The 10801-nt window shown below is 39.7% G+C and overlaps 2 protein-coding genes across 8 annotated transcripts in view; both read left to right on the forward strand.

The window, feature by feature from the left end:
* The window catches only part of lamb2 (laminin, beta 2 (laminin S)), a 51643-nt gene extending 45155 nt beyond the window's left edge, over nucleotides 1–6488 (forward strand). Inside the window, exons 30-35 of the mRNA XM_078254300.1 lie at nucleotides 329–473; nucleotides 1112–1319; nucleotides 1430–1571; nucleotides 2775–2951; nucleotides 3053–3212; nucleotides 4560–6488. Of these exons, the coding sequence (XP_078110426.1) occupies nucleotides 329–473; nucleotides 1112–1319; nucleotides 1430–1571; nucleotides 2775–2951; nucleotides 3053–3212; nucleotides 4560–4696 (969 nt within the window). The 3' untranslated portion in view covers nucleotides 4697–6488. The remainder of the gene's footprint in view (nucleotides 1–328; nucleotides 474–1111; nucleotides 1320–1429; nucleotides 1572–2774; nucleotides 2952–3052; nucleotides 3213–4559) is intronic.
* A 1546-nt stretch (nucleotides 6489–8034) lies between these two features.
* Nucleotides 8035–10801, forward strand: part of usp19 (ubiquitin specific peptidase 19) — a 30997-nt gene continuing 28230 nt past the window's right edge. For 5 of the 7 annotated variants that reach the window (XM_078254305.1, XM_078254306.1, XM_078254303.1 and 2 more), the window contains exons 1-2: nucleotides 8036–8392; nucleotides 9473–9881. In XM_078254305.1, coding sequence (XP_078110431.1) covers nucleotides 9638–9881 — 244 coding nt within the window. In that variant the 5' untranslated portion in view covers nucleotides 8036–8392; nucleotides 9473–9637. Of the gene's footprint in view, nucleotides 8393–9472; nucleotides 9882–10801 lie in introns of all 7 variants that reach the window. The other 2 variants (XM_078254301.1, XM_078254302.1) reach the window with 1 other exon arrangement.

Raw genomic sequence — 10801 nt, forward strand, 5'->3', positions numbered from 1 at the left:
TGTGATCCCATCGCAAGATGGTCTCTAGTTTACTTTCATTTTGTGCCAGCATCCCTCCACAGTACACCACAGACTGAACCTCTCAGAATGGAGTGAAGGCTAATTAGGCTCAGATGTGTATTTTGAGTAAGCAGTGCAGCTGCATTCTGGGACACACTGTATGTGCACTCAAACAGATTTGAGTGAAAGTGGGCACACTCAAAAACCTAAAAGTCTTTATCACATAAACAATTCTTGAAAAACGCTGTTAAGTAAGTACAGTTATGGTGAATAAGTTGCGTCTGTTAGCCTTTTGTGTCCTCTATAAGCATGTGTGCCTTACATTCAGGTGGCAGACGCCAAGACCAAGGCAGAGGAGGCCAAGGGTAAAGCCCAAGCAGCTCTGGACAAAGCCACCGCCACCAAGAACAAAGTGGAGCGCTCCAACAATGACCTGAGAGACCTCATCAAACAGATCAGAGACTTCCTCACTCGTGAGTGTGACAGTCTGCTGGGTTTATACATTATGATATGTTTTACATGTACATGCATAGGCGGATACAGGGGCTATGCCCCCCCAATATTTAGAAGAGGTAGATTTGTCCCCCTCAAAAAATGTGAAAGACAACCCGCTCCCCAAAAGAGGTAAACAACTACCGTTCAGGGGGCTCAAAACATGTACGGAAAAACATGAACTGTGTCTACTTTGCTACATCGGGGGGTTAAAGAACACAACAGGAACGTGAAAATAAAGATAGATTTTGGAGCTTTCTGGCTTTAACAGATTTGTTGTTGAGATGTACATGGTTCCTAAAAAACATCCCAAAACACGTGTGATGTTTTGAATATGCACAAAGTTTTGAACAATACAGGAGAATAATAATTTCCTTACACCATACATTTATGCATAACAATGTACCAGAATGCAGGAAATTAAGTTTTTGACGCTCAAGATTTTATGAGGGAGGATCCCCAGACCCCGCTGTTATAATGTGTGTCCCCCAATGTTGAAACAAAACCTACGCCCTTGTGTGCATTACGTTGAGTTAACCAAGAACAGGTAGAAAAGTTATGTTGCCTGTTAATCAACCCTCCTATGTCAACTCTGCCACCTGTCATGTCTCTCTCTCAGAGGAGGGTGCAGACCCAGACAGCATTGAGGCAGTGGCGAACCACGTGTTGCAGCTCTCCATCCCTGCTTCACCCCTTCAGATCAGACATCTTGCTGATGAAATCAAGGAACGGGTTCGCAGCCTTTCCAATGTGGACGCCATCCTGCAGCAGACGCAGGATGATGTCCGCAAGGCCGAGCAACTGCTGCTGGATGCCAAGAGGGCAAGGTAGTCAGAATAGAGTCAGACTTTAAACACATTCGTTATAGATTTTTTTGTACTAACAAAGAGCATTCCATATTTATTCATCCTCCCTAAAACCACTCATCGTTGTTAAGGCACAGTGCTGAGGAGGTGAAGACCACAGCAGAGACAGTGAAACAGGCCCTGATAGATGCAAAGACTGCCCAGACATCAGCAGAGAAGGCCATAACGAGAGCCAAAGCTGACATTGGTGAGACTGAAGCCCGACTGGCACAGGTAACCAACCAAAAAAACAAGACAGAAATACATGAAGCTGCAAGCTGTGTGTAATAGTGGTTTACTGGGCAATAAGTAAAAATGTGTACTGCACCATAGTACAAATAGCCATATCTGTACAAGGGATGTTTATTGATGCCAGTCACTCAGTGATCAGCCAGGTGCTCAGATCTTAGGCTGAGATTTAAAGTTGGACTATTGTTGCAAGACATTTCACCAGTCAAAAATAATTAATACATCACTGTTTTATGTGGTCATATTCATGGTAACCCTTTACTAGATGTATTACATGTAGATCAATCTGTTTTTCTATATAATATTTTGTTTCAAGTTTATTATTTTGGCAATTTTGCCTTTATTGGACAGTTCACAGAGAAGAGGCAGACAAGAAGAGAGAAGAGAGGATCTGACATGAAACAAAGGTTGCTGGCTTGCGCTGTAACCATTTTTTTTACATTAACAGTGGATCAAATGAGCGTTTTAGCGTCTTTTAGCTCAGTGTTTTGGTTGACTGTTTTTGTTCGGTCTCACTGCTCTCATCAGTGTTGTTTTCGGCCACAGCAGGCAACTGTATTCAGCGAAAAAGCTCTCATTAACCCACTGTACTTTTCCTGCTCAGCAGCAAACGGCAGATAGACATAGTTGGAGACTAGCTGGTGAACATAGTGGAGCATTTACTTTACTTAAAGAGAGACAATTCCTTCAGGATTTGGAGGAGAGTAAAACAGAGCTTAAAGTTAGTGAATATTGCATTTACATTAAGTGGCCAGAAACAAAACCCCAATAGGAATTACTCCATTTCTGCTGGATGTGTAAATAAGTCATTGTTTGCTAACATAGCTTTTTACACTTCCCTCAAGTGGCTAAAGAATCTGCTAACGCAGGTTCAAATTACAGGTCTGCCATAATTTAAAGGTTGGTAAAAAATCATAGATGGCTCAATACCATGTTAAAGGTTTTTGCCACAAGCTTAATGGCTCAACTATTTTGTATACAGCATTACTTAGTAACAATGGTACACATGTGTAGACAGGCTAGTGCGAGAAAATCAATGATTTTTCTAAAATGAAGTTCAATGTGCATTCAGAACACACATACAGATTATACCAGCATACTGGCACATAATGCTTCATCCAACACAAGCAAACCTTGTAATGATATTATTTCAGAGGAATCAGAATTCACTTTGCATTCTCTCCGCAGATTGAGTCGGAGACATCGAACAGTGAGAAGGACCTGAATGATGCCATGGACCGCCTGGGCACACTGGGACAGGAGATTAATGCCCTGAAGACCAAACGTGCCAACAACAGCATGGCAGCTGCCCGAGCTGAGGAGACAGCCACCATGGCACGAGACAAGGCAAATGAAGCCAAGCAGGTGTGTGTGTGTGTATGTGTATGTGTGTGCGCACATATTTCCTCATAAACACAGCGTACACGGCTGTTAAAGAAAAACCTCTCTCCTGTCTTGATGCTCAGATTCTAGAAGGCCAGCTGACAGATAAATACCATGAAGTGCAGCAGCGGGTTGACACAAAGGCCAAGGCTGTGCAGGATGCCAAGAAAAGGGCCGAGAGCCTCAGAGATGAAGCAAAGGAACTACTGAAAGACGCCCAGAACAAGCTCCGGAGGCTTTCAGGTGCTTATTCATATCTGTGTATGTGCCTGTGTGTATGTAAATGAACAGATAGACCGGGTTTATTTGTTTGCATTTGTTTGGAGCAAAACAATTATGGGTTTATAATTTCAAAGACACAATTGTTGAAACATGTATAGTTCAAAGAATATGTTACACATTTAGATTAGATTAGATTAGATTAGATTCAGCTTTATTGTCATTGTGCATTGTACAAGTACAAAGACAGCGAAATGCAGTTTGCGTCCAACCAAAAGTGCAAAAAAAGCAGAAACGTGCAATGCGATATACAAGTATAGACAGGTGGTGCATAGGCAGGACAAGAAATATATTGCAGTGTTATAAGAGCAGAATAAATATGGCTATGTAATATGAACAATGTATGAACAACATGTACAGATATGTGCAATGTAGTAGCAGTGACTTTATGAAAAAGATATTTTACTACTAGTTTACTATTCACGTAAACTATTTAGATGCAAGTTAAAATAAACAAACATGACACAGTCAAGTTAAATAACTTTAAAATAAATACGGACATACTGTTAGTGGCAGGCAACCAATGTTTAGACTTCTGGTCCTATCAGAGAAATGGCAACACTTTAGCGGTTTTTCAAATCATAAAAAAACTGATTAAGTGAAATACTTAAAGGTTCATATGCCATCTTGCAGAGAGTTTATGATGAGAAGATCGATATCACTCACTGTACAGTGTGGTATTGATCTTCTCATCTAACTCGCGGCAAGAAATTTCCAGAGAAAACAAAAGAAAGTGAATGAGCTTATTCGTCAAAGTGTTGCTTTAAAGTAAAATTCTGAGTCAAACATGATAACTGGTTTTGTGTTTGGCTTGGCGTAAGCCCTAGACAATGTATTTAGCCCTTTTCTCTCTCTGAGCTTTAGAATATATAAATAATATTTAAGTTTTGTCCTGGTTGGGCTGTGAGGAGTTTTTTGACATCCAGCCACTAATATCTATTATACATATAATAAGATTAAAAAAGATGTGCGTCATCAGCATAGCTATGAAAAAAGATACTGTGCGTCCAGATGACACCATCAAGGGGTTTCATATATAGATGAAAAAGCAGAGACTCTAAACTTGATCCTTGAGGAACCCCACAAGTTACTTTACAGTGTTTTGAGAAATGACAAAGAACTTTCTAACAGAGAGATAGAAGGCCATTTAAAACAGTTCCAGACAAGCCAAAGTGTTCCCTCTGTCATTTAAAAGAATTTGGTAATCAACTGTATCAAAATCAGCACCCAGATTAAGTAGAATGACTTAAGAATGACTTAGCACCAAATGTTGTTAATTCCTGGCTGTGTAACCATTCCTGCTTCCAACAGAGCTGGAGAAAAACTATGAGGAGAACCAGAGGAGGTTGGAGGGGAAAGCTCGTCAGCTGGACGGCTTGGAGGACAAGATGAAAGCCATCCTCAATGACATCAACAAACAAATCCAGATCTACAACACATGCCAGTAACTCACTACTCCATGTCGTAAAAAACAGGTGCATCATGGAATTAATCTGGCATTTTCTCCAGATAACCGTACATTAGACTTTGAAGAAACAATTGAAAAGGTGACTGGGATGGTTATTTTATCGCTCTGCAGGTGAATTTGCATATTTTGGGTACAAACAGTGTAGGTAAGAATTTAAAATGGTTGCTATCATATTTAGATATATATATATATATATATATATATATATATATATATATATATATCTAGTATAAACATACTCAGAACTAAATGTGAAAAGGTTGTCTGATATCACATATTTAATTTAAATTTGTGCACATTATTTTGTTTTTGATTTTCAAAATAATCTGAAAATTTGTGTTTTGAACATTAAACATTAAAATGATATCTTAAAAAGGTCAATAATACTCAGATTTGGGTGAAAGTTATGCATTGCAAACAATCTGTAGGTTTTATTTTTTTTTTTTACTTAGAGTGACTGTTGTATAATCAGCGGGTCAAATATAATTTTGTTTCCATTTTCTATGAAGTCTGTTATTACTAGAAGTATATTCTGAGCTGTGCTCATCGCAAGAGGACTTCATTTAAACTGCACTGGACAGTGTCTTCTTTCAGTATGAAACAACTTTTGTGTGTGTGAGGACATAAAATCAGAATGACAATCTGTTTAAATTTAACTAGATTTTTGGTAAAGATCACTAAAAGGTTAAAATGATGAAGCTGCGCGGACGGTCATGGAAGGCTTGTATCATGTGGACGCGCCGACAGTTTTGTTGTCATTACTTAGAATTCCTCATGGGGGCGGCAGAAACTACGCACTATAGCTTTAACCAGCCCCAAAAAACCCTCTGCCTGGTGTAGAAGGATGGCTGCACACTAATATACGCAGAAACAATGTTATAATGAGAGCAGTGTAAGCTTACAGTGTAGCAGCACGGCTCTAGTGAAGCTATTATCAGTCGGTCTATCAGTCTGTATGTGGGTGAACTTTGGTCCAGTAAAAATACCTCAACAACTGTTGCGTAGAACTGATGAAACAAATACATTATGGTCTAGGTGAGCCTGGCAACACCCTCAGGATAAACTCAAAGGACTAGTTAGACATTTAGAGAACTATGCTTATTTGCTTTCTTGCCAAGAGTCAGATAAGAAGATTGATACCACACACACTGTAGGAAAAATATTTTTTGTATGGATTAAACAAACAAGATATAACATGTTGATTGCTGAACTTTAGAGGTGCTGATAGGTGAACATATATATTGTTTTACATTTGGATAGAGCCAGGCTAGCTGTTTCTTTCTTTTTCCAGTCGTTATGCTCAGCTAAGCTAACTGGGTCATATAATGGACAGATAAGGGTAGTATTGATCTTCTTATCTAACTCTTGGCGAGAAAGCAAATAAGTGTAATTCCAAAATTTGTTATCCTTTTAGTCATCAGCAGGATTCCTTTTTATGAATGCCAAACTTGTGATGGACATATTGTGAATGTTTGTATTAAATGTACTGTGATGATATGGAATAAGATCTGTAGTAATGGATGCCTTACTGTAGTGACATAGTACTCTACATTATGTACAGTGTTTAATTGTGCCTTACAGTAGGCTATGTGTCTTGGACATTAACTCATGTACTATTTGCATGACAATTTGTGTTTTCAGAAAGATAAACCAAAAAACTAACTTCATACACATATTTCCCTCAGACATTTTGATAACTAATTGCCAAAGCAAAAACACCAAAAGAAGCTTGTGTAAAGTTTAACCGTGTACAGTTTTGTGAATAAAGGTTGGATAACTTAACTTGTGGCTGTGTCGAAGTAGGTTATTTGAGCATTTTCATCAGAAGTCCATTAGAAATCTGATTAGAGTATTACAGATTACTTGACACTGTCCCATTTTCTAACCTTGATGTCTTGTGGCGTGAAGGTGCATGCGTTCACACCAGGGTCTGGAAGAGTGTAAGAGAGTGTAAATGTCCCATTTTTATTTTTGTGTTCTGCAAGGAAGCTATTAAGTGCTTTCATGAGTCCTTGATTTGCCCTTTGACAAAGTCTGTGTTGTTGCAGACTTTACAGCCATCTCTTACCTAAACCTTTCAGCAATGTCTGATCACTGTGAATGGCAGTATTACATTAACAATTTACTGCCAAGATGACAGGAGAGAGCAGACCTGCCCTGAGACACAGAGTTGGCAGAGGGGAAAGGCCAATTCAAAGAGAAAGCAAAAGTAAAGGAGCTACATTAGAAAGACATTTTACTGGTAATACTAGCTTTGACCTCGTTTTTGGCTATACAATATTACTGTCTTGTTAAATTACTTTGTGTTTTATTAATGTTTGAAAGCTCAGTGCATTTCACTTTTCAATTATAGAATAATAAATGTTAACTTCATTTAACAAGTTACCATTTCTACACCTCAATTGTTATGTTGATAATGATAGACATTCTCTGTGTACTTGAACAAAACTCCACCTTCAATAATAAGATTTTCTTGTTGCACAGGTTTGCATCATCATTGTCAACATTTTAGTGCAGACTCAGAGAATGACCAATGGCCCAGGGTGCCATTTGGGACAAGGTAGGGACAAGGCCCCAGTCTAAAAATAGTAGTGGTCTTGATGAATTATTGCCATGGCTCTGTCAGCCCCTTCCTCAGATGGTTAAAAAATATCTGTGGGAAATATAGCCCCATATAAAGAGTTGACATATGAGCACCAAGCACCATTGAATGTTGACTGGAGAATCTGGGATGGTCTTTAACTGAAGCAGAGGTTCCCCCAGTCCATTCTGGTCAGAGAGAAACCAACCAGTATTTCTACATTAAAATACTATCCTGCCATATATTTGCTGTGTGTCTGTTACTCTCTCTTACTCTGTGATAATTTAAATAAGAAATGTATGACAGATATGCTCCTTATATATCCTCTAATATCAACTGAGACATCAAAGGTATTAATAAAACTAGATTTGAATTTACAGATGGCCCCCAACAGTATAGGGCCTCAAGATTAGGTCAAATGCAGGAACCACTTTAAAGCCCTCAGGCAATAAGTAACACAAAAAAAATATTGTCTGAGCCTCAACTGATTTCTCTTCTTCCCCTAAATATCAATCCCATCTTGATAAACAAGCTAAGGTTTGAATAGACTGTATAAAGTGAAAAGAGTAGTGTGTGTGTGTGTGTGTGTGTGTGTGTGTGTGTGTGTGTGTGTGTGTGTGTGTGTGTGTGTGTGTGTGTGTGTGTGTGTGTGTGTGTGTGTGTGTGTGTGTGTGTGTCTGAAAGAGAGGTAAAGGAAGAGCTTCAGATCACGTGAACGCGCCAGCCAGGAAGTGCTCTATGCGCGCACTCGTTTCACGTTTGGTCTGTTTGGCCGGGTGGCAGTAGTGAAATTAATTTGTTCTAAACAAAGTGGTACTCACCCCGCAGAGGCCGAATGATACAAACAGACTGGACAGTTTTTCAATTGTTGTATTTTGTTTGAATCTCTGAAAGACATAGTATAACGTTATCAGAAATGGGTCCTGGATAAAGGACAGAATATTCCAGAAACACCGTGGACTGCGGGGTTTCGAGTGCGGGCATGAGCGCAGCGGCCCGCCGCCGTGAAGGAGCTTAGCAGCCGGGAGAAGCAGAAGGAGTCGCCGGCAATTGTGTGTCAGAAACGGAATTCAGTTCTCACCAATTTGAAGCCCCGTAAGTCTCCCGTTTTAATGTCAATATTAATTTGGCATTTAATCACAACCGGGCGTCAGTTGTCACGGGGTGTCATGTTATGTTGTCTAAAATAGGTAACGTTAGCCATATCAACCCTTTCAGCTAGTGTTAGCTTGATGTGGCTAATGGCATTAGCTTCTTGAAGACTGTAGGAGCGTTTGATTGCATGACCTGTCCTGCGCTCTGTTGGAATATTGGCGATCAGGAAAGTGATCGTACTGATAAATGAGCGTTACAATTCTTTCTTATATTATGCAGTAGTAATGTGGGCGGTTATTTCTAGTCAGTAAAGCCAAGACAGCTATTTTAGATACAGTATTTAAACCCCGATGTGCAGCACAAGAATTGTATTGTCCTACACTCCTCAACGTCGACCACGTACATTAAAGTAATATCGTAATGTTATTAAATAAAGATCATTAGCTAATTCCAATAAATGCGATTGACAAAACATAATTGCCAAAAAAAAATAACGTTAGTTCAACGCTGCAGGCAAATGTATGTCTCATTATAGATAGGCACATGACAGTCCAAAACACGTATCCCATAAAATAAACGAACCTCTGTAGTCGGCTGGCTAACTTACCAGTTACCAAGCTAACAACTCTGTGGACGGGAAGCTGCATTGTTAAGCTTGCTAGCTAGCTCAATCAACATCACCCGTGTTTTTAGCATTGACATGGTTTTTAGTAAATGTGCTGTACTGTAAGATGGCTGATAGTTGTTGTCCTTTGTTTGTCATCTGACTGTCCAAGCTAGCAACTTGCTGTTGCTATGCTAAGGAAACGAGGCAAGGCTCAACGTCGGTCTAGTTAGGCTAATATTATGTGCTGCCATATGATTCCTTTTGTGAGACATAATGTCCATGTTTCGTTCTGCATTGTTGTAGTAATTTAAAACCTGCTTTTAACAGTGAACAACTCCCCCTCCCTTCGTGTGTGTGTGTGTGTGAGAGATTTACTCTGTTAAACCTTGCACACTTTATGTCAGAGACAATAATGGATATTACTACTATTTTCCCCACTTGACTATCAAATGTCTCTCTGCCCTCTGCCTCAGGTCCCCATCCCTAACTAGCCTTCCTGATTCTGTTCTGGGAGAGTTCAGACCAGTATCATCGCCAAGATAGCCGGGTCAGGCAGAAAGAGGCACACCTCAGATCCAGACCCCAGCAGCGGTAGTGATTCAGGCGACGGGCGGCGTGTTAGTGCCAAGTGCCTGAAGATGGCCAGCAGTGGTGGAAGTGGCGTGGCTGGTAACGAGACAGTGGGCCGGCGTGGTGGGGCTCAGCACAGAGGAGGCAGCGGTAGGGACAACAGTTCAGACCTGTCCTCCAGTACCAGTAAGAAGAAACAGAAGGACAGGGCCAACCAGGAGAGCAGAGAGGCCAAGAGGGCAACCGCAGCAGCAGCAGCAGCAGCAGCCGCAGCAGCAGCAGTAGATGGGGTTATTGCAGAGGTCAAGAAAGGTAAGTTGGACTAAACGTGCAAGTAATACATTTGTTATTGATTAATGTGCTGATTATTTGTCGTGTTTATTATTTAAAAAAAATGTATAACCACACTGCAGTATATATACTGTAGTATATTATAAAGTTAATATACATAATGCAAAGATGGTAGTGCATTTTAGTTGTTACCATTTGCATTATATTGCAGTTTACACCCGTTTGATAATTGTAGCACACCCATGTTAACGGAAAAGTGTGTATTTTGTTGTACACCAGAACATTAACTTTTGTTAAAAAAACCTTCGCAGGGCACCTTTTAATACAAAAATTAATTCAAAAAGACAATGCAATTTTGGTTGGAAAATGGAAACAGCTAGGGCTATTTATCTGCTTGTAGAATAACAATATTACTCTGGAGTTGCTCAGCTCACGTGTGATCACCATTCTGTCACAAAAAGACAACATGCTGCATGCTGTCTTCTCTTATGCAATGTTGTCCTTTTGCTGTTAATTTCATCCAATGCATGCTGTTGCCTACATTCATACACATGTGGATTAGCTTCCTTTATACGGTTTTATGCCTTTCATTGAAGCACTCGTGGCTGCATTTTATTGTAGGAGGAGGGGAGTTGGCATTCACAGGTGAATCTTTTTTTTTTTTTTTCTTCTTCTTCTTTTTTTAAAAAACATTCCCACACAGACATTTGATAAGAACATGCCAACGTTTCTTGGTTTCAACATTTACTTTTAGTGGTGGTACTCAGTAAACCCTGCTTTGTGTGTTTGTTTTTTTTAAAGATACAGGGACGTGTCTTATACAGCTGGAAATCATACAGGACGCATCTTTTTGTTTAATAGTTTAAAAGGAAGGGGACTGTCGGGTGTCTTACCTGACCACTAAATTCTAATTATTGGTATTAAAGTATTCTGCATAATCC

This window comes from Sander vitreus, chromosome 7 (genome assembly GCF_031162955.1).
Source record: "Sander vitreus isolate 19-12246 chromosome 7, sanVit1, whole genome shotgun sequence".
Classification (NCBI taxonomy): domain Eukaryota; kingdom Metazoa; phylum Chordata; class Actinopteri; order Perciformes; family Percidae; genus Sander; species Sander vitreus.